The 24,567-nt window shown below is 41.6% G+C and overlaps 1 protein-coding gene across 2 annotated transcripts; it reads left to right on the forward strand.

Moving 5' to 3' along the window:
* The first annotated feature begins 3,586 nt into the window (after positions 1 to 3,586).
* Positions 3,587 to 19,770, forward strand: LOC121567617 (zinc finger and BTB domain-containing protein 44-like). Of its 2 annotated transcripts, none has more exons than XM_041877801.2 (6): positions 3,587 to 3,923; positions 5,757 to 6,828; positions 7,636 to 7,720; positions 11,548 to 11,699; positions 13,422 to 13,722; positions 16,253 to 19,770. In XM_041877801.2, exons 2-6 carry the CDS (start codon positions 5,793 to 5,795, stop codon positions 16,545 to 16,547), a joined length of 1,869 nt encoding a protein of 622 aa, XP_041733735.2. In that variant the 5' UTR covers positions 3,587 to 3,923; positions 5,757 to 5,792; the 3' UTR covers positions 16,548 to 19,770. The 2 variants fall into 2 exon arrangements, with proteins under 2 accessions (XP_041733735.2, XP_045075661.1); XM_045219726.1 differs by having other exon boundaries at positions 13,422 to 13,505; positions 16,253 to 16,370.
* The last annotated feature ends 4,797 nt before the right edge of the window (positions 19,771 to 24,567 follow it).

The following is a 24,567-nucleotide window of genomic DNA, read 5'->3' on the forward strand; positions in this document are numbered from 1 at the left end:
GTATAACAATAACACATTCAGAGATGAACCTGCAGCTGTGCCTGCAGAAATTATAGCTAATTGCTTTGGAAACATGAGAAATCAAATTCATTTTTTTTCCCATTATCATTTCCAAACAAAAATGTTTGGGGCACAGCTCATGGATTCTGCTCATGAATTCTTAGTGCAATTCAACGCGATGCTAGTAGGTGTCCCACTGGGCACACACTGGTTGAATCAATGTTGGACCAATGCAAAATAGACATTGAATTTACGTTTTTGCCCAGTGGGTTAGCTACATAATATGATAGGGTAAGAAAAGAAGTGTTACTGGTGGCCTAGTAAGCTACAAAGCAACCTCGTCAACGGGTTTGGACCTCTTGGTGTTACAGTTAAGGTGTTGGACTTACAGAGACCCGTGTTCAAATCTCAGTTAGCCTACGGGTTAAGGGCCTTACATGCAGGGAGCTGCAAACCCTGGCGAAGCCACCTACAGTTTATAAAAAATCTTGAAAACTCTGGTGGCAACACGGGTGGCGAGCGGCAAAGTTAAAATGTGTGTGGCAGAGAATAATTACCCAAACAAAGAGGTGTAATGGGTTCACACTCAAAAAGATGTCTCATAAAGCTTACTTTGTTATTCAAAGCTTTTAATTATTTTCACTGCACCAGGGATAGCCTTCTTCAGTGTGTAGGTACAATTTTATTTTAATTCAAAACAGCATTTGTAAAGAACAACAGATGAGCAGCAGGTGCCTCTAATCAGGGTTGCCACTCACCTGCCAATCAGGGATGTGGCTTTTCTGATCTACCTGCATACAAATTAGTCACAAAGAAATAGAGAATTATAGGGTATGAGAGAAAAATTACCCACCAGTAGTCAAAACACTACAGCTTTACTGCACAGGCCTTTCAATAGTACGTTTTTACTACTTGTTTGTATAGTGAATAAGTAGTCACAACACTACAGCCAGACTACACTGACATTTCAGTAGTGATCAGTAGAGTTTTGCAGCTCGTGGATTCCTGTGCTCAAGGCCACAGAAGAAGACAAAACCAGAAGTAGTTGGTTGTTGTTACCTAGATAATGTTTGACAATCCTGTATGTAATCATCTTTCATAGCCATTATGCTGGCACCATCTGTAAGTTTAACTTTCCTTTATGTTTTATGAACACTTTTATGTCGTTGTTTTGCCGTTTATATAACTATTTACTACATCAAAAAGATTGCTAGCCAAAATGGTCTTAGCCGTTAGCCGTTGTCATAGAAATGTACATGTATTGTGTTTAGCCTAGCTGTTTGTTAGCCCCATTGAAATTGAGCTATGTAGCCTCTGAACACAGTGACCTCCATCATTCTTAAATGGAAGAAGTTTGGAACCACCAAGACTCTTCCTAGAGCTGGCCACCCAGCAAAACTGAGCAATCGGGGGAGAAGGGCCTTGGTGAGGGAGGTGACCAAGAACATGATGTTCACTCTGACAGAGCTCCAGAGTTCCTCTGTGGAGATGGGAGAACCTTCTAGAAAGACAATCATCTCTGCAGCACTCCACCAATCAGGCCTTTATGGTAGCGTGGCCAGGCGGAACCCACTCCTCAGTAAATGGCACATGACAGCCCGCTTGGCGTTTGCCAAATGGCCCCTTCAGGTCTCTCAGACCATGAGAAACCAGATTCTCTGGTCTGATGAAACCAAGGTTGAACTCTTTGGCCTGAATGCCAAGCGTCATGTCTGGAGGAAACCAGGCACCATCCCTACGGTGAAGCATGGTGGTGGCATTATCATACTGTGGGGATGTTTTTCAGCGCCAGGGACTGGTAGACTAGTCAGGATGGAGGGAAAGATGAACGGAGCAAAGTACAGAGAGATCCTTGCTGAAAACCTGCACCAGAGCGCTCAGGACCTCAGACTGGGGTGAAGGTTCACCTTCCAACAGGACAACGACCCTAAGCACACAGCCAAGACAACGCAAGAGTGGCTTCCGGACAAGTCTCTGAATGTCCTTGAGTGGCCCAGCCAGAGCCCAGACTTGAACCCGATCGAACATCTCTGGAGAGACCTGAAAATAGCTGTGCAGCGACGCTCCCCATCCAACCTGACAGAGCTTGACAGGATTTGCAGAGAATGGGAGAAACTCCCCAAATACAGGTGTGCCAAGCTTGTAGCGTCATACCCAAGAAGACTTGAGGCTGTAATCGCTGCCAAAGGTGCTTCAACACAGTACTGAGTAAAGGGTCTGAATACTTATGTAAATGTGATATTTCCAGTTTTTTTTTATACATTTGCTAAATTTTCTAAAAAACAGTTTTTGCTTTGTCATTATGGGGTATTGTGTGTAGATTGATGAGGGGGAATTTTTTTAAAATCAATTTTAGAATAAGGCTGTAACGTAACAAAATGTGGAAAACGTCCAGGGGTCTGAATACTTTCTGTATGCACTGTATGTAGGAAATGAAAAAGGATCAGAAGCAATTCAGTAGTGATCAGCAGTGACACAACACTACACACAGAGATAGCAGTAGTAATTCAATCGGGATTGAGTAGGCTTACAGCAGTAATGTGTAGTCATTGTGTAGTAATTCAATAGAGAATGTGTAGGAATGTCTGGGTTTTAAGTAGTAGATCCCCAAAAGCTCAGTGGTTACACAGTAGTCATTAAGGAAGAATTATGTAGTGAAACGTCCCAATTTATCACTCATTACTACTTAAATTACTACTGGTTTACTACACATCTCAATAGCAATCATGTAGTAAAACCATGAGATATTGTGTAGTAGTGATGAGTAGTAATTCAGTAGTACTTTTTCAAGAGGGTCGGGCGAAGGCAGCTGTAGTAGTCTCACATACTCGATTGCCCTCACTGAGCATTCTCGCATTCGCACCAAACGCAGATAGGCAAGCTCCTACAAGGCCATCCCACCGCAGCCACCAGTGTAACAAGTCAGATAGTGGTGTAGGCCTAATATGGGGACGATCCATGTGGTGCAGAAGTGAGAGCACTAATCCTGAGCCAGCGCCACAAAAGCCCAGGCATTGGGTAAAGGTGGTTAAAACAAACCAATGAGAGCTCCCGTTGGACAATTAACTAATCATGTGATAGAAATTACGTGTATTTAAACCCCTTTATTTTTTGTGTGTGTGTATTTCAGGAGGCAGCACACAGGACATGATGCAGTCTAGTGTGCATATGGCTACTGAGGCTTGTTAGTTGAACTGTTTAAAGAAAATGGACACCTGCCTCCTAAGCTACATCACCTTCTGTATCTCCTTTTTGTCTGTTGGTCAATGTTTAACTTGTATTGGTTTCAAACGTGTTCCTGAGCCAGAGAATGGCCACTGTAACTGAAATTAGGAAAAGTACATTCTGAACTAAATGTAACCATGCCTTATACTTATTAAATGTTGGAAAATTGCCTGTGCTTGGTCTGTACTTTGCACTGCCTGCTCAACCCAGCTCGAAAAGAACCTGCCACTTTTCCACCCCGTGATTACAACAACCATATTTAGCTACATTAATTGCGTTAGAGATCCGTCAGACATGAATTTTACCAAATCAAATGTTGCCTTCTGTAATTGGAGTTGCGCGTTGCATTATGGGACACGAATAAAGCGCAAAAAGGATTTGCACAGGGAGGTTAGCTAAAGAACCTCAACGAAACGGTAAAAAAAAAAAACGTTTTTAAAACAACTTGTGCTATCGACCGCTCCAATTATTAATGAAAATCTCAAATTTATCTGTGTTTGGCCAACGAATGGTTCCCAAACACAAGGAATTCCAAAGAACGGGCTAAATCGGCAAGGACAACAACCAGACAGCTTGCAAACTAGGCTGCTGCACGCCCAGCTGTGGTGTGTTTACATCGGCCTCATTTGACTCAACAACCCGAGGCCGATCAAGTCGAACAACAGACCGAATCACACACACTGTTCTATCGACTGAAGGTATATTTTGTTGCATATTAACTAGATCTCTGAACACTCGTAGCTAACTAGGTGTTGAAAATTGGTGTGTATTTGTAGTTTACTAGCCAGTCAAGTGAGACGTTTTTTCAATTAACGTTATGTTACATTAGCTAGCTAGTTTACGTAACTAGCTAGCTGGTGGCTTGTCCAAACCTTTGTAATTGTTCATAGCCAGCTAACTAACTATTTGTTTTAACTTTTTACATATCTTTCTTTGTTAGCTAACTAGCTTGTTCGCCGTGTAGTTAGCTAGCCAACTAGCTCGCAACTTGTCCTTACTTGCAGAATGCAAAACACTTAGCATTTTCACTTGTAAAACATTAATTAGGTTCAATTGAGCCTCCGCCCCCTTTGCCTGTCCAAATTTGGATGAGTTCTATTAGCGATTTGTGTTGCACGTGATTTGGTTTGTAAGAACTAACAAGTTCATTACAGCAGCTAACAACGTAGTTAGGTATTTTCGTCAGTATGATGATGAAATCCCAAGAACGTTAGTGGATTCAGTTCAAGTAGGGGAATAACGTTGTATAAATAATGTTTTATTTCATAATGCATGCTACTAGGCCTAGCTACTCGTCAATTGTGTTTTAGCTCGATTTTGTTCTGTTTCTACAGTGCATTATCTAGGCCTATTAATGGACACTTCACCTGGAAAAACGTTAGGCTAGTTCTTGAAAACTAAATCCTGAATGCTCGAGTCGGGGTTTGGATTAGTTTAGCCCACACTCATCTCCTCCACTGCAGCTAAAATCAGTGGTGTACGTCTAATTTGCGTTGCCTTTTTTGGGCCAACAGCCTGAGAGTATTTTCCTTTCTTTTTTTTCTTAGTGAGAGTGGCAAGCTCTCCCAAAGAGAGCCCCTTCAGGAGAGAGTTTTGTTTGATGGAAAATCTCATGCCTCAGATCAGCCACATGTCTGAGAGAGAGGCAGCTGCACTTGTAGTGGACTCCACATGAATTTGGCTTTCACCATGATGCTTTGATTGTTGTTACATAACTTGCCATTTTATCCAACACGCTGTCTACCTCTCTCTTCCTCCCTCCACCCTCTCACTGCCGCTCTCTTTCATAGTAACTTCTTGGAAGAAACCAAACTCGACCTTTTGAGGTTAAATTGATATGATTTTATACAATGACATCATTTGTTTGAACAATTTGGCTGTGGGTTTTCATTGGAATGTAGGATAATGTAAGCAGCACTTCAGTTGTCCTCAACCATCAACAAGGAAAAACTTGTAGCAGAAATAAAATGCAGATTGTTTGGTGTTAGGTTAAGTTTGTTTTGAGATTTGTTTATCTTCTTTCTAAACCATTGCAAGAGCTGTAAATACATTGTCTCTGGCTTTGAATATCCACACTGTTTTCTGCTAGTAGCACATTTGTACATTTGATTTTTTTGGGACGCAACTTGATGTTGACAGACCCGAAATCAGAGTTTCAGTGGGTTTCTAAATGTCAAGAGGGACGTTTCTCTTGGTTCTGCACTCCTTCATTGCCGTTTTTGTTTGTGTATTTCTTCCTCCACTCTGTTAAGTCCATGTCGTGAGACCAAATTAAAGTCACACAAGACAATAGACGGTTTCTTAGGTTAAACTGAGCTCCTCTAATCTTATCATCTGACAGCATAGGTGTACTACAGTATGTGGTAGTTTTTTTCAATACCATGACTGGGTTTATATTCAGGTTGTCCTTTGTTGGTTTAGTATAGCCATTGTATTTCATTATCCTTATGGATGTTAAACATTACATTGACTTTATAGCAAAGGCCCAATGTAGGCCAACATTGTAGGCTAATTTTCCACTCTTCCTGTAGGTGAACGCCCTCCAGAGTAAGTACACTAAGACAAAGATGGGAGTCAAAACCTTTACCCACAGTTCCCCCACGCACAGTCAAGAGATGCTGGAAAAGCTAAACGCTCTGCGCAACGAGGGCCACCTCTGCGACGTCACCATACGGGTCCAGGACAAGTTGTTTCTGGCGCACAAGGTGGTGCTGGCCTGCTGCAGCGAGTTTTTCCGCTCCAAACTAGTGGGCAGGCCTGAGGAGGAGGACAAGTTTGTGTTGGACTTGCACCACGTTACGGTGAGCGGCTTCACCCCTCTGCTGGAGTACGCTTACACCTCCACCCTCTCCATCAGCACAGAGAACATCATCGACGTTTTAGCCGCTGCCAGTTACATGCAGATGTTCGCCGTGGCGAGCACATGCTCGCAATTCATGAAGTCCAGCATCCTCTGGAGCGCCGGGATCATGGGGCAGGAGAAACCGCAGGAGTCGGCTCTCGGCGAGAGCGCTTCCTCCCACTGCGCCTTGACCCCATTGGACAGCAGCCTGTCGCCTATATCGTCTGACTGCAGCATGATGGAGAGGAACATCCCTGTGTGTCGCGAGTCGCGCCGCAAACGTAAGAGCTTTATAATGATGTCCCCAGAGAGCCCACTCAAATGCACCTCACAGATCACCTCGCCGCAGATGCCCAACCCATCGCCCTCCTCCTTCTCTGAGACCGCCACCCAGCCTGTGGACTCTTCCCTGGCCTTCCCGTGGACCTTCCCCTTCGGTATCGACCGGAGGTTCCACCCGGATAAGCAGCCCAAGCTTCCTGAGAGCCCTCACCGTCTGGAACAGGCAGGGCCCTCGGATGTGAGCCGCCGGCTGAACGACTTTCTCACCTGTGAAAGCACCATCAAGGCGCCGTTGTCACTGGCGGGCACCGAGGAGGACGTGCGTGTGAAGGTGGAGAGGCTGAGTGACGAGGAGGTCCAGGAGACATCGTCGCAGCTCGTCAGCGCTTCCCAGAGTTCCCTGAGCGACCAGCAGACAGTGCCCTGCAGTGAACAGGTCCAGGAGGACCTCCTCATCAGCCCGCAGTCCTCCTCCATAGGTATGGGTCTCTCATAAACAGACAATACACTCCAGATGTTTTCAGACCTCAACAGTAGTGTTATGTCAATGTGAGACCTTATCCCACGCCAATGGTTGTGTGTATATAGCTATATGCATCAACCCCAAATGAATGGAAGAGCTAGGCCTAAACATAATCTGGTGTGCATATCTTTTCCATTCATTTTGGATTGCGGCATGTAGCTGGGCCTACATAATGGATGACCTAGGATGTGGACTTATCTCAATACAAGACAACCAACTTTCTTTTCTCTTTACACTTTTTGGGAGTGTAATTTCCCTCAATTTAAAGGGCTAATCTGCAGTTGCTACATACTTTTTTTGGCTTATAAATTAATGATATTTAGGACCTACCCATTGATTCTTGAAGAATATAACTTATAAATGCCTCATGAACTTTGTTCAACTGTCGTACCCCATCAGAACCCAAAATATAATATTGTTTTACTCAAAGTAACAAAGTAGGCCTAAATATATACAAACACTGTATAGCCTCAACATGTTTAAAACTATAATTTTGATATCATGGATGGTCAATCCTTGCATCGAATAGCTCTGTCTATGAATTTGAGTGGCTATTTTTCTCCAGCCCTATTCCTCAGCTGTTTTCCCAAACAGTGGCGGGGAGACACTTTATTGTTTCTACTGCGGATTGCCACTTTAAAGCTATTCAGTCTTTGCATTGGATCTGTGTATGGGTTCGATCCCGAACCATGTCTTATGGAAATCAGACTGAGAAAGAGCTAGTAACTGGTGGAAATTATATTTGTTCTTTGTTTTGGCATAGGTTCGATAGATGAGGGAGTCACAGAAGGGTTGCCCTCAAAGCAAAGTACATCCAATGCTGGAGGTCATACTGAGGATGATGAAAGGTAACAATATGATTGGTTAAAGACTTAGTAGAATGGATGGTATGGAAAAGTGGAGATATACATTTTACATTTTAGTCATTTAGCAGACTCTCTTATCCAGAGCGACTTATAGTTAGTGAGTGCATAAATTTTTTCATACTGGTCCCCCGTGGGAATCGAACCCACAACCCTGGCGTTGCAAGCGCCATGCTCTACCAACTGAGCTACACGGGCGGCCAGTCTCTATATATGTGTATATATATACACACACACACACACACTGCTCAAAAAAATAAAGGGAACACTTAAACAACACATCCTAGATCTGAATGAATGAAATAATCTTATTAAATACTTTTTTCTTTACATAGTTGAATGTGCTGACAACAAAATCACACAAAAATTATCAATGGAAATCAAATGTATCAACCCATGGATGTCTGGATTTGGAGTCACCCTCAAAATTAAAGTGGAAAACCACACTACAGGCTGATCCAACTTTGATGTAATGTCGTTAAAACAAGTCAAAATGAGGCTCAGTAGTGTGTGTGGCCTCCACGTGCCTGTATGACCTCCCTACAACGCCTGGGCATGCTCCTGATGAGGTGGCGGATGGTCTCCTGAGGGATCTCCTCCTAGACCTGGACTAAAGCATCCGCCAACTCCTGGACAGTCTGTGGTGCAACGTGGCATTGGTGAATGGAGCGAGACATGATGTCCCAGATGTGCTCAATTGGATTCAGGTCTGGGGAAGGGGCGGGCCAGTCCATAGCATCAATGCCTTCCTCTTGCAGAAACGGCTGACACACTCCAGCCACATGAGGTCTAGCATTGTCTTGCATTAGGAGGAACCCAGGGCCAACCGCACCAGCATATGGTCTCACAAGGGGTCTGAGGATCTCATCTCGGTACCTAATGGCAGTCAGGCAACCTCTGGCGAGCACATGGAGGGCTGTGCGGCCCCCCAAAGAAATGCCATCCCACACCATGACTGACCCACCGCCAAACCGGTCATGCTGGAGGATGTTGCAGGCAGCAGAACATTCTCCACGGCGTCTCCAGACTCTGTCACATGTGCTCAGTGTGAACCTGCTTTCATCTGTGAAGAGCACAGGGCGCCAGTGGCGAATTTGCCAATCTTGGTGTTCTCTGGCAAATGCCAAACGTCCTGCATGGTGTTGGGTTGTAAGCACAACCCCCACCTGTGGACGTCGGGCCCTCATACCACCCTCATGGAGTCTGTTTCTGACCGTTTGAGCAGACACATGCACATTTGTGGCCTGCTAGAGGTCATTTTGCAGGGCTCTGGCAGTGCTCCTCCTGCTCCTCCTTGCACAAAGGCGGAGGTAGCAGTTCTGCTGCTGGGTTGTTGCCCTCCTACGGCCTCCTCCACGTCTCCTGATGTACTGGCCTGTCTCCTGGTAGCGCCTCCATGCTCTGGACACTACGCTGACAGACACAGCAAACCTTCTTGCCACAGCTCGCATTGATGTGCCATCCTGGATGAGCTGCACTACCTGAGCCACTTGTGTGGGTTGTAGACTCCGTCTCATGCTACCACTAGAGTGAAAGCACCGTCAGCATTCAAAAGTGACCAAAACATCAGCCAGGAAGCATAGGAACTGAGAAGTGGTCTGTGGTCACCACCTGCAGAACCACTTCTTTATTGGGGGTGTCTTGCTAATTGCCTATAATTTCCACCTGTTGTCTATTCCATTTGCACAACAGCATGTGAAATTTATTGTCAATCAGTGTTGCTTCCTAAGTGGACAGTTTGATTTCACAGAAGTGTGATTGACTTGGAGTAACATTGTGTTGTTTAAGTGTTCCCTTTATTTTTATGAGCAGTATATATATATATATATATATATATTAGTACCAGTCAAAAGTTGACACACCTACTCATTCCAGGGTTTTTCTTTATTTTTACTATTTTCTACATTGTAGAATAATCGTGAAGACATCAAAACTATGAAATAACACATATGGAATCATGTAGTAACCAAAAAAGTGTTAAACAAATCAAAATATATTTTATATTTGAGATTCTTCAAATAGCCACCCTTTGCCTTGATGACAGCTTTGCACACTCTTGGCATTCTCTCAACCAGCTTCACCTGGAATGCTTTTCCAACCGTCTTGAAGGAGTTCCCACATTTGCTGAGCACTTGTTGGCTGCTTTTCCTTCACTCTGCGGTCCGACTCATCCCAAACCATCTCAATTGGGTTGAGGTCGGGGGATTGTGGGGGCCAGGTGATCTGATGCAGCACTCCATCACTCTCCTTCTTGGTAAAATAGCCCTTACACAGCCTGGAGGTGTTTTGGGTCATTGTCCTGTTGAAAAACAAATGATAGTCCCACTAAGCCCAAACCAGATGGGATGGCGTATCGCTGCAGAATGCAGTGGTAGCCATGCTGGTTAAGTGTGCCTTGAATTCTAAATAAATCACACAGTGTCACCAGCAAAGCCCCCCCCACACCATAACACCTCATCCATGCTTTACGGTGGGAAATACACATGCAGAGATCATACGTTCACCCACACGTGTCTCACAAAGTCATGGCGGTTGGAACGAAAAATCTCCAATTTGGACTCCAGACCAAAGGACTAATTTCCACCGGTCTAATGTCCATTGCTCGTGTTTCTTGGCCCAAGCAAGTCTATTCTTCTTATTGGTGTCCTTATTGTGGTCCTCTGTAGCTCAGCTGGTAGAGCATGGCGCTTGTAACGCCAGGGTAGTGTGTTCGATCCCTGGGACCACCCATACACAAAAAATTTTGCACGCATGACTGTAAGTCGCTTTGGATGAAAGCCTCTGCTAAATGGCATTATTATTATTGTTATTATTATTATTATTATTATTATTATTATTATTATTATAGTAGTAGTTTCTTTGCAGCAATTCGACCAATGAAGGCCTGATTCACACAGTCTCCTCTGAACAGTTGAGGTTGAGATGTGTCTGTTACTTGAACTCTGTGAAGCATTTATTCGGGCTGCAATTTCTGAGGCTGGTAACTCTAATGAACTTATTCTCTGCAGCAGAGGTAACTCTGGGTCTTCCATTCCTGTGGCGGTCCTCATGAGAGCCAGTTTCATCATAGCGCTTGATGGTTTTTGCGACTGCACTTGAAGAAACTTTCAAAGTTCTAGAAAAATGTTCCGCATTGACTGACCTTAATGTCTTAAAGTAATGATGGACTGTCCTTTCTCTTTGCTTATTTGAGCTGTCTTGCCATAATATGGACTTGGTCTTTTACCAAATAGGGCTATCTTCTGTATACCCCCCCTACCTTGTCACAACACAACTGATTGGCTCAAACGCATTAAGAAGGAAATAAATTCCACAAATTAACTTTTAACAAGACACTCTTGTTAATTGAAATGCATTTCAGGTGACTACCTCATGAAGCTGGTTGAGAGAATGCCAAGAGTGTGTAAAGCTGTCATCAAGGCAAAGGGTGGCTATTTGAAGAATCTCAAATATAAAATATATTTTGATTTGTTGAACACTTTTTTTGGTTACTCCATGATTCCATATGTGTTATTTCATAGTTTTGATGTCTTCACGATTATTCTACAATGTAGAAAATAGTAAAAATAAAGAAAAACCCTTGAATGAGTAGGTGTGTCCAAACATCTGACTGGTAGTATATGTACGTGGAAATATCATGATCCCCTACCCTGGTTTTCAACCCCACTCTTTTGGAAGGTTTGATAACCTTGAGATTTTCTTTTGTTCAAGCTAATCTTGCATTTATGATGATCCATTTTGCCTTCCAACTGGTGTGGAAACCTTGAGGTCTTGATGTTTTTAAGCACCACATCCTCTTTCTTGTTTCTCAGATTAGAAAGCCTCCAGTACCCTTACCACTTATACATAAGCCCTTCCACCCGCCCTGGCACTAACGGGCCTGACAGACCTTTCCAGTGCCCCACGTGTGGCGTCCGATTCACCCGCATACAGAACTTGAAGCAGCATATGCTCATCCACTCTGGTAGGTATTTCCACACATCCACTATGCAGTTGGACAGGGCTGTGTAGACTAACTACTGCACTGCGACCTCTAGCAGGTATCTGTTATGTTGTATCTGTTTTATGTCATAGGTACCCATCTGGAAAGTAGCTCATGTGTCTTGTACTGTATTTACATTGCCCCCTACAGTAGTTCCATGCGTCCTCTGTCCACCTGATGATAGGAGCCGGAGATTAATGGTATGAATGGCTCTTTTAATGGTTTGACTCATGGCACACTGTGGAGAAGGATGAAGGGCATTCCAGGGAACATTGATTTAGGAAACACTTGAGGCTTAGTGTCTCGCCTCGGCTGACATCGGAAAAACACACTCATCAAGTGCACACGCGCACACATGCCCAAACTCATGCTTGACGACAGTGAAACATTATAACAGGAAATGATGTCAACCAAATATCGACACAGATCTCAACTTGACCCTTAACCTTCACAAACAAGCAGTGCTGAGTTCAATGAGATCGAGTGTTGTTGTTTCAACGTTTCCAGCCCTTGATACAAAAAGTTTGATTTTGGAGTGTAATGTCCCATTATTGTCTCCTATAAGCTTGAAGCATGAAGTTGTCCAAAAGTAATCAGGCTTGCATGTGGGCAGTCCCATTTGTGCAGCCATGTACGGTTACAGCATGTGGAAAGTAACTAACTATAGGCTGCAGGCAATGACTCCACATTATGTCCCAACAAATAATGGGATAATGGTCTCTGGTACTCTAAACTTCAGACACACACTGCTCACATTCATCAATAAGACCACCAAAGTATTCATTGGGGTTCTATCCCCCTGCCAATATACACATCTACTAGACCCAATTATGAAATATATAGTGGAGTATTCCATCAAAGCAAGAGGAGGGGGGGGGGGGTGCCCTCTGCCCTGTAGCTGTGTCCAGAGGTTTTTCACTACTGTAGCTCCTGTGTGGTATTATTATTCTAAACTGGCCAGTCAAGTATACCGTAGAGTAGGGCTGACTATCTGGTTGAAAAGACTTCATGGGGCTCAAGTCTTTTTCTTCATGGTCATTTAAGCTCGACCCATAGTGTTGTATGCAGTTCACGTCTGCTTAACTGAACCTACTCTGGCTCTGCGCAATGGGCTTCATTGGAAATTGTTGTGAAGGTACGCCTAAAAAAAGAGCCGTCGAGGTATTTTGATATTTCTCATTGAAAAAGTTCTGGCTTAATCTTAAAGTCGTGGCACGTTTACGAGGGCCATAAATAACTGAGTCAACGGAAGCCCTTTTTGTTGTATTCCACGGCCACTGAGTTCTACGGAAATAATTACTCCTGTGCCAACTCTATCTCCCTTCATATTGTTCCCCTGGTCCTTTCGGCTCAAATGCTTGTTGCGACCATGTGTGTCAATGAACCATGTGTGACATTGGAGACTGGATGCCTCTGTCACAGTTTCTTTGGTGTGCATGCACACTATACCATAGGTCATGCAATTATGATTTCTACTTGTTTCTGTAGCTATTACGCTGACACATTTTACACATCTATTTTTAACACTTACACTTTACTTTTTTGTGATACATTTTTAACACTGACATCTTTTTTTGTTTTGTTGTAGTTTTAACATTGACAGTTCTAAAGATCAATGTCATAATGCAGAATTCATAGTTAATCTATTGTGGTGATTCTAATGTGCAACACAAGTAATCTTTCTCTTCCTCCTCTTCTCAACAGGCATTAAGCCCTTCCAGTGTGATCGCTGTGGGAAAAAGTTCACACGGGCCTACTCCCTAAAGATGCACCGGCTGAAGCACGAAGGTAAACGCTGTTTCCGGTGCCAGATTTGTAGTGCCACATTCACGTCCTTCGGCGAATATAAGCACCACATGAGGGTCTCCCGCCACATAATCCGCAAGCCCCGGATTTACGAGTGCAAAACGTGCGGCGCCATGTTTACCAACTCTGGCAATTTAATTGTACACCTGCGGAGTCTGAACCATGAGGCATCTGAACTAGCAAACTACTTCCAGAGCAGGTGAGGAGTCCTGGGAAGTTGTCCCTTCATTTACTCAGCTTAACGTAACACGGGAAATAAGCAAAAAATACAAATAAATCTCCCATAGTGGCCTTGTTCAGAGAGAAATACTATTTCAAGCTTTTCAGAATTGGTTCATTACACAGGCCCAACTAACTGTTGCACACTAAGCATACCGTAAAACTTACAGTACAACACATCTCAGTCATGCTGAATATGTGGTTCAAAGTAGTCTTTTTGCCACTTTCCTCATAATCCCTACATAGTCGGCAATATATATATATATGTGCCTTCAGAAAGTATTCAGACCCCTTGACTTTTTCCACATTTTGTTACGTTACAGCCTTATTCTAAAATTGATTAAATAAAAAAGAATCCTCATCAATCTACACACAATACCCCATAATGACAAAGTGAAAACTGGTTTTTAGATTTGTTTTATTTACATAAGTATTCAGACCCTTCGCTATGAGACTTGGAATTGAGCTCAGGTGCATCCTGTTTCCATTGATCATCCTTGAGATGTTTCTACAACTTGATTGATGGCCACCTGTAGTAAATTCAATTGATTGGACATGATTTGGAAAGGTACACAACTGTCTATAAAAGTTCCCACAGTTGACAGTGCATGTCAGAGCAAAAACCAAGCCATGAGGTTGAAGGAACTGTCCTTAGAGGTCTGAGACAGGATTGTGTCGAGGCACAGATCTGGGAAAGTGTCCCAAAACATTTCTGCAGCATTGAAGGTCCCCAAGAACACAGTGACCTCCATCATTCTTAAATGGAAGAAGTTTGGAACCACCAATACTCTTCCTAGAGCTGGCCGCCCGGCCAAACTGAGCAATCGGGGGAGAAGGGCCTTGGTCAGGGAGGTGACCAAGAACCCGATGGTCACTGTGACAGAGCTCTAGGGTTCCTGTGTGGAGATGGGAGAACCTTCCAGAAGGACAACCATCTCTGCAGTATTCCACCAATCAGGCCTTTATGGTAAAGTGGCCAGGCGGAAGCCACTCTTCAGTAAAAGGCACATGACAGCCCACTTGGAGTTGCCAAAAGGCACCTAAAGGACTCTGACCATGAGAAACAAGATTCTCTGGTCTGATGAAACCAAGATTGAAGTCTTTGGCCTGAATGCCAAGCGTCACGTCTTGAGGAAACCTGGCACCATCCCTGAGGTGAAGCATGGTGGTGGCAGCATCAAGCTGTGGGGATTTTATTCAGTGGCAGGGACTGGGAGACTAGTCAGGATCGAGGGAAAGATGAACGGAGCAAAGTACAGAGACAACCTTGATGAAAACCTGCTCCAGAGCGCTCAGAACCTCAGACTGGGCAGGAGGTTCACCTTCCAACGGGACAACGACCCTAAGCACACAGCCAAGACAACGCAAGAGTGGCTTCGGGACAAGTCTCTGAATGTCCTATTATTGAGTGGCCAGAGCCCGGACTTGAATCCAAACTAACATCTCTGGAGAGACCTGAAAATAGCTGTGCAGCGACGCTCCCCATCCAACCTGACAGAGCTTGAGAAGCTCTGCAGAGAAGAATGGGAGAAACTCCCCAAATAGAGGTGTGCCAAGCTTGTAACGTCATACCCAAGAAGACTCTAGGCTGTAGTCGCTGCCGAAGGTGCTTCAACAAAGTACTGAGTAAAGGGTCTGAATTCTTATGTAAATGTGATATTTCAGTTATTTTTTTGTCATAAATTAGCTAACATTTCTAAAAACCCATTTTTGCTTTGTCATTATGGGGTATTGTGTGTAGATTGAGGAAAAAAACAATTTAATCAATTTTAGAATAAGGCTGTTACGTAACAAAATGTGGAAAAAGTCAAGGGGTCTGAATACTTTCCGAAGCTCAAGGGTAATGTAGCGTTGACTATTACATTAGTCACTATTGTGTATTTTGTTGTCCAATTTCTTAATTGAACCATTCCATGCTGTTGTCTTTGGGTTGCTAGCCTTTGGGAAACATACAGTATCAAATTATACGTACTAGGGGCTTTTAATCCTTGCGTCTTGCAACAATTTTGATAAATTACATAACCTATTTCTGTCAGAATGCATTTTGCTTTTCCATATAGGAATTTCACTCGGTTCAATGGCTTTCATTCAAATGTATAGCTCATAGTACTTAATGTACTTCTACATAAAGCAGACATGGGCTCATATATTCTAGACTTTTCCACTTCTTAATCAACTCAAGCCCTCACAGGTTGGTTGGGCTCAAATGGGCCATTGACTTTTTAAAATGTTGTAGTATAATGTCTACGCCTGAGACCATAACACTGTATGGAAAATTCTTTGGCGCTCCAGTTTGATTCGCAAAAAACAGATCAGGCCTCACACAGCCCTCACATAAAAGATATGTCACTGTATTATTTTTCAAGAAAATGGGCCGATTTTTCCATCCGTTTTTCATATTGCCTTTAACTTCCACCCTATTTACTGTGTAGTCTACTTCATATAGGAGGTTTAGGAGACACTTTTATCAACAGCCTTCTCTCGTCTGTTATGTCTCCACATGGTCCCAGTGATTTCCTCATGCCCGACTACCTGAGACAAGTGCAGGAGGAGGAGACTCTGGGGCAGTACGAGCTGGTGGAGCATGGCTTCGAAGGCAACAACTTGTCTGTCCAGATGGCGGTCATCTCCCAGGTCTCCTCCACCCAGAATTGCGAGAGCAGCACCTTCCCCCTGGACCCCTTATCCCTGAAGGACGAAAACGTGTCGGAGGAGCCAAAGACAAACGGCAGTAGCAGCTCCCCGGACGGCTCGGAGGAGGAGAACGCCCACATCAAAGAGCTGGCTTCCATTACGATTGAGTGACCATCACCTAATTGTCCCCCTCATCCCCCCCCTTCCAATCCAAAGCCCTGACTTTGGAAAGTGCCTGAGATTGCTCTTCTTTAACAAGCACCACTAGAATTAGAGGTCTTAACTTTGCTAACAGTGTCAAATAGTTTATTTACTTATTGGGTTATTGTTTTTGTGTAATGGTAGTTCATATGATAGACGCTGTCTGTCTTCTTGAGTGCCGTCGCTTTGGGCAAACTGTTAGTGTTGCTAAATATTATTTGATAATCAAATGCTACGTTGGATTTTGCCGTGATTCATGTCAGAGGTGTGTATGTATTCCTTTGTGAATAGGAACACAGTACATTTAAACCTTTTTTAAATATTTTCAAAAAAAAGTTTGAGAACTTGAAATTGCATCTCACTTTAGCTACTTGACTTGTATTGGGTGTTAATTGAGGTATCTACTGGTGGCTTAGACTCTCAAAGGCATGGCAGCATTTTATTTCATACGTGAAGTCGGTCGTTAAATCATCGAGAGACGCAATGCAACGGCTGCGCTTTCCGATATCTGGAACAGCTAGGCTAAGTTCAAATGTGAAGTTGAAGTGTAGTTAATTTGTCAGACCTTAATTAGGAATACTTGTCCCTAACAGTTCTTGTGTGATGGAAGTCTCTATACTGACATATTTGTAATATGTCAGCTGTGTGACAAAAAACGAGTGTCACTATAACTACAATTGTTAAATGTCAAATTTTTTGGGTCACCACCGTGACGTAGAAGTAATATGTCACCGTAAGTGACATATAACTAAAATGTCAGCTTTGGTGACATATAACTACTATGCTTCAATGTCACTATTTTGACATATTATAATGAAACCATGTTGCATTCGGTGGTAGGAATATTCCTACCTAAATTTACACAGACTGTTTACTTTGGACATGACATTTCAGAAGCTAGTGTCTTGACTGTGGGTGACGTTATTCGGACAAACCTTGTACTAATCAAGTGGTCAGCACATTAGAATTTGTAGCTGGGTGCCTTGCTTTTACTGTGAGTTGAGTTTTGTAATTCAATGTATATGGAGCCAGGAGCGGTCTTCAATAACATGGCCAACGTGACATTTCTTTGTATCATTAAGTGTGATCGATAGATATTTTCATCTTCATGGTGTTTTAGGTTCACCTTGAGAGTTTCCTGTTTCAGGTACAGGTTCATTTTCTTTCACTGCTTTTCAACAGAAATCTTGCCCTAGCTTGGACACCTGTTACATTGTTATGGTCTCAGGCGTAGCCTGTTACATTGAGCCATCACTAGTCAGTTGCACATCACCATGCCTTTATAATAAGGTGGTGATACTCAATTGATTTAAATGCTACTGATATTTATTTTTTCATGAAGTGTTCCATGCCATTAAGTGTAGTCCTTAACAATTCACTTAATCATGGTAGTCCAGCAAAAAAACTAAAGGACTTTTGCGTGCCAATGAAATGCAAAAAGAATAACTCCAATGGTAACATTTGTTGGTATTGAATTCTTGACATCACAACCAGGAATTTCTGGAATTTGAGATTGGACTAGTAGATCCTAAAAATATGACCAGGAAAATAAGAATTTGATGACATGATGAATCTGTTATGTTGGGTTCAGAGAAGTAACATCATAGTGTGTTTTACAATCATAGAATGGGTGCTCAGAGATGTCTTATGATTATGTCTCGTGCCATCCAATCAACCGTTCCTTAAAGATGTGGCATTTAGCCTAACTACCCTATGTCTGGGTAACAATCAAGCTCTCCTAATGGACCAAGTGTTCCCAATCCCGTTGGGGTTGGCGTATCTACCATTTTAATCTATCCTTGCTGTTGACATTATAAAGTAATGCGGTAATCACACTTGGTTTCCCCATGCTATTGAAATATTGTGCACAGGAAATGTCATTTTGGCTCCAATAGACACCATCATACTGTGCGTTGGAGAAACTATAGCCTTATATAGGACCTTGCATAGATTCAACCTGCACAATTTAAAATCTTTAGACATTTTCTTTTTTCTCACGTTTGAACATTTTAGCGCTTAATTAAGCTTGTGTTTTGTGTGTGTTTGTTTCTGTGTGTATTCATATACCTTTTTCATAAAGAAATGCTGCTGTTTGTTGAAACTTAAAGTGCCCAAATATTTTTGGTGAACCTATTGTGTGCAATAAATGGACAAGCTGTTGGGTTCTAAGTTTATATTTTATGTCTGAATAATGAAAGAAAAGAATGTACTGTTTTCGTATTGTTGTGTACTTAAAATGTGACAAATTAACTAAAGAAAAATAAGTGAGAATCCACTCAATCTGTGAAATCATGAACAAAGCTTACATTTTGATATTTTATTTTATTTTGTTATTATTTTTAAATTTCTCCTAGGATTGTGAAATGAACGTTAATTTGAAAGTCCTGTGAATCTGAGAGCATGTGCTTTCTTCTGTTTCCTGTTCAATAAGGCCTTGTTGAGGTGAGGGGTGTTAGACCTCAGCACATATCAGCTTTTTGTTCTTCATTTTTCTCCAACTAAAGTTTTTTACAGATATTAGCATGTAGCTTCTTTTATGTGCAACGTTTAAAACATTTATTGATTATATATGCCTTTTCAATGTATACATGATATACATTTCCTGGTTCATATTGATTGCTGAAAATATGAAAAAACGGTAGCTCTTAGTTATACATTATATATTTTTGTGACTTTTTGTATTACGATTGCTGTTTTATGAGTATGCCATCTTTTGGATATTCTTGTTAAATGTGAATACAACAAAATGGTTAAGGAGTGTGGGCCTTTTAGTGTTCACTTTGTGATTGTCTGCAAACACATAAATATATTGTATATTCTTTATACTGTAGATTAATTTCCAACTTAGTTTGGATGATTGAAAAATATGTATTTTGTGACTGATATTTAATCTGTAGTTTCATTTAATGGTTTTAAACATCCCCATAATGCAATTCGCACATGGTGCAAGAGCAAAAATGTTTGTGGTTTCATAACCAAGTATTTACTTAGACAGTGTTGAATGTTTAACTTTTCCAGATCATTTCCAAGATGAACTGTTCTAAACTGTTGAAACCACTTTGTACTGCTATACAGTTAATGGATGTTCCCAATTCTGATCTGTGTTTTTTCCTAGTTTGCAATTATATTGTGAAGTGGGGTGTTTTGTACAGTACAAAAAACAACTAAAATATCAATAAAAACTTGCATCGACTCCCTTGGCCAAGTTATTTATTTTTGTTAACATGAAAGGACAACGTATCTGGTATATATCACCTACACAATCTTCTGGCTGGAGCACATGTCTATAAATTATTTTTCTTAGCTATATGCCAAAACAGTAAAACCCACCAAGCTCAAAAACATAGTTCCGAATCATTATGCTTTCACACTTGCCTAATGATATTTGTTTTTCCTACTCATAATCCTGTTGACTACTGCCTATTGCTATGAAAATCACTGTAGGCAACAGATTAAGTTCATCAAATATTATTGTACTTGATTATTCTGATTTCATTATTAATTGGCATGTAAATATTTAATTTTTCATGGCATTGATCTATTATATGGGCTCCCGAGTGGCGCAGTGGTCTAAGGCACTGCATCTCAGTGCTTGAGGCGTCATAACAGACCCCCTGGTTCGATTCCAGGCTGAGTCACATAGGGCGGTGCACAATTGGCCAAGCGTTGGCCGGTGTAGGCCGTCATTGTAAATAAGAATTTGTTTTTAACTGACTTGCCTAGTTAAATAAAGAAAAAAAACAGTCTAAGACAACTCTAAGATGCATTATGTGGTTGGTAAATGAAAGTGAAAAAAACATGCATTACTTTAATAGGGTCTTGCATGTGTTGTAAAATAACTACACACCCCTCAGATCCAGACTTCTCCCCACAGTTCTGTCCAAATCTCTGTAATTACTTACTGATGCATGTCCCAGATTACAGACAGTTTTGATTAAAATGTGGAAAACAAAAGATACAAAAGATATCCTTCTGTGAAAGTGTGTTTACTTTAAATAGTGAAAGCCCATAGAGTGAGGTCTGGACTATTAAAGGGGATTTATGATATATGTGAGATGATCCCAACCACCTGCGTATAATTCAGTGTCTCTTTGTTTGTGATTCCGAATTGGTCTTATTTTATAGCGGAATTAGGCCAGCATCAGTGAAGCTTTTAGTTATCAAAGTCATTACCGTGGATGGATTACCTTACAAACTCGGATTAGGCCTTTTAAACTAAAGGAAAGGATAACTCTGGATCGGAGATCCAATATAACATTTATCACAAATAATGTTCTTATTAGAAACACATTTCTCCTGTAAAAAATTTTAACTAAAAATAAGCCTTTCGTGAAAAATATTACTTATTTTTCGAAAATAAAACCCCAACTTGAGCCTAGGCTTTTTCACAAGACCTTCAATGTGGGGTTTAAAGGTGAGACAATCATTTATTAAGAAACCAAGGTACTTGTAATTGATACCCTTTCTATCGGGTTGTCTTGCAAGGTGGCTATACATGGAAGTGTCTGAAGTGTCTTTTTATTTTATTTTTTACTGCCTTTCGTGAACTAACACTCGCACTTGACTATTTTCCCCCTTTACTAGCTCTGACTTTGCTGATAGCTACTTTATTGAAGAAAAATGCACTTACTATGCCTGTGATATGTGGTTGTCCCACCTAGCTATCTTAAGATGAATGCACTAACTGTAAGTTGCTCTGGATAAGATGTAAACGTAATGAACTCAGAATAAACAGATCATTTTGATCTGGATTAAAACGTTCTGAAAAAGATGGCCTTTGGGTTAATCCACATACCATGTTGTGAATAAAAAGCCCACAGAAGTGTGGGCAAAGGTGAATTACTTCGTGAAACCCATAGTATTTTCCCCTGCTGTGGGCCTCATTAAAATGTTACATAAGACTGGGCTGTCACTTTGTTACTTGTAAAGTTTTACTAGAGAGCCAGGAATGTGTTTGCAGATGCATTTATGACTTGTTTACATGCGTGATTTATCTGTAGACATGCAATCCCTGAGGGGCTTCGATGGGATAGCGCCAAACTGCATTGCCACGAAAACAACATACAGTGTTGAACATAGCTGGCATGCATCTCCAATCAAATCCCCAATGTCTAATCCATCAATTTGACTATAACTTGGATAATTGTATCTGATGCGAACTTAAAGAGCCTCAGAATCTCTAAAGGGATTTCAATGCTGCATATAAGGATGTTCAGATATTGTTAACACTTTATAATAACCTTCATGAACAAACATTTATAAGTATTTGTAATGGCTTATTCATGAAAGTTGTCATTTGAAATACAAAAGACTCATTTCACGGTTGCATTGTCACCCTCTGGTTCAATGATTTGGTGACCACAATGCCAGCTTTATCAAATGTGCTTGGATCGTATATAGTGGGACCAAGGCGTGATTCCTGATGTGGTCTGCCTTAGTCACCCACCCTGTTGGTGGCATGTTGCTGCTAATCATCTCTGTAAGCTTCCCTCAACAAAACGTTCCCTCTGTCCTTTTGATAATCCTGCTGACCTCTATCTGGGTGACCCCAGAATGATGTGTTGTGAGAAAATTATTTGGCTCGACTTCAACCTTCTCTCAATTTAAATAACTAAATCAACCCTTGTCTCATTGGGGTTTTCTTACAATAAAATACAACTATTTTGTGGGCCTTTCTCTTGTTTAATGAAACATATGGTTAATACCATTTAAGCTACTCAGCAATGCAACTATCTCTGGTTCTAAGTCTCAACTCTGACCTCATATATCATAGTTAATATGCCTATAACCTTATTTTCTAGTCTATCTAGTCTAGTCTGTCTAGCAGTTTGTCCAACCAAAAATGTAAATACCTTGATAATAACTGGAAGTTAGACTGCAACTGAAATAACAAACGAGATCATTTCAAAACAATGTGTTTCATGTCAAAAGCATGGCCTGAGTCATTTAATTTGACAGTACTTAACATTGGGTATTAAGTGGATACATGCACTTAAGCCTGTTTCCAGCAATTTTTGGACGCCCTCATAATTTAATTTGCTATTTAATTCTTTCCATTATGGCTCCGAATTTAATCCTCTCCCCTTTTGGAAAACCTTCCCTTCAGCCAGACATGGAAAATAGAGCACACATGTCACCCTCAGAGATAGGAGGAGGAAGCAGGGGTAAACATTTGACCCCCAGAGATAGGAGGAGGAAGCAGGGGTAAACATGTGACCCCCAGAGATAGGAGGAGGAAGCAGGGGTAAACATGTGATCCCCAGAGATAGGAAGAGGAAGCGGGGGTAAACATGTGAGTGGAATGTCTATTAGTTGGATAATAATTAACAATTGACGACATCTTCCAGCTTGGTACATCGTTTCCATAGACAGATTCAAAATGAGATGTTACCTCAGTAAGCTCAGTGTTCAGCCTGTTTTAAATATTACTGATAAATCTACTTATTGTGCAAACCATATAATGTCATCAACACCTGCCGTGACCTACCCAATCAGGGCAATAGGTCTCTTTAATGTTATACCTTTCATCAAGCCATAACTTGGCTCCAGGGGTTACATGTGTATTCAATGAGAAGAGCGATTAGTTATTTTACAGTGGCTCACCGCTGGACCTTCAAAGCAGTCAACACCGTGGTGGAACTGAAGCGTCTGTCTGAACTCACCATCATGCCTGGTGTGTAAGTCATTGGCTCCCTGCCAGGCATGCCAGACCATTTTTATTTTACATTGTGATAGAGATTTATTGTCTTTGAACAATCATTTGTAAACTGTTATGCTTTGTCGTAATGGCCAACATCACTCACGCCGAAGCTGAGGTACCTTAGCTGAGGTACCTTACTATAAATGATTATTTTCAGTTGTGTAGCATGTATTGGTGGGGTATCATTCTTCAGAGGATTTCCCTGCTCATATTGTATGATTAACCTGTGTTTAGAAAACATGATCTTTATATTCAATGTGCATTGAATACACAACTAAACTTACATAGCATACCTTTATGTTGGGAATTAATTCACTACACCTGTGTGGCACCTACCTGGGGAATATGGGTAACGCATGACAGGAATTGGCAGCCATTTGATCGTTTTGGACTTCAATAATCATTTTGTAAACCTGGGTGCTCTCCCTTTTTTGTTCTCCAGCTGCTAAGCCATATGTTTGGGTTGATGTGCACCCATATTCTACCTTTCAGACATATTGGGAATGGAGTGATGTTCCTTCATATGACATGTTTTATGAGGCTGGCCAATACAATTCTTAAACACACCTTTATAACCCTGAAGATTTACGTTCCTGATGGGGTATGGATCGTTTAGTTTTTCAAAGGGTTTGAAGACTAATATCGACCCTACAAATCAATATGTTATTGTCGGGCTAGCACAGTCTGGAGTTACACAGACAACCCCAAGTTCAACACAGGGTCAGATACATACAGTACATTTCAATGCAACAATCTTTGAATGAGAATAATAAGGTATTACTACACTCTTAGAAAAAAAGGTTCCAAAAGGGTTCTTCGGCTGTCCCAATTTTTTCTAAGAGTGTAGTCTATTGCTACTTTCTAGGTACTGTATATGTCAACAGAACATATGGGCAAAACTGTTGATATGAGTATGACTGTAAAAGAGCTTTGCTCTCTCCAAGTAGCCTCTTCTCTCTCCCCAGCTGGCAGGAGTCTCCATATGGATTCTTCCAGATCACTGCCTTATATGGTTTCCTATCGCTGCACTCCAGGGTTTTTATAGTCACATTGTCTGATGAACCACTTGTTCATTTAAGGCTGGGATTATGAGTCCAAAAGGGCTTTGCAATTGAGCCTTGTAATGTACATTAGTTATGGGACTATATATTGTTATTGTGACTATAGGGAGAGTGACTCTGTCTGTACAAAATGTTAGACTTGTATTGTTAAATAACTGGACCTAGGTCAAGTGTCCATGTCTGGCTTGTGTTTGTTGGCTTTGATTAACCAAACTATTTTTTACTTCAA

Source organism: Coregonus clupeaformis, chromosome 6 (assembly GCF_020615455.1).
Source record: "Coregonus clupeaformis isolate EN_2021a chromosome 6, ASM2061545v1, whole genome shotgun sequence".
In the NCBI taxonomy this organism is placed as follows: Eukaryota; Metazoa; Chordata; class Actinopteri; order Salmoniformes; family Salmonidae; genus Coregonus; species Coregonus clupeaformis.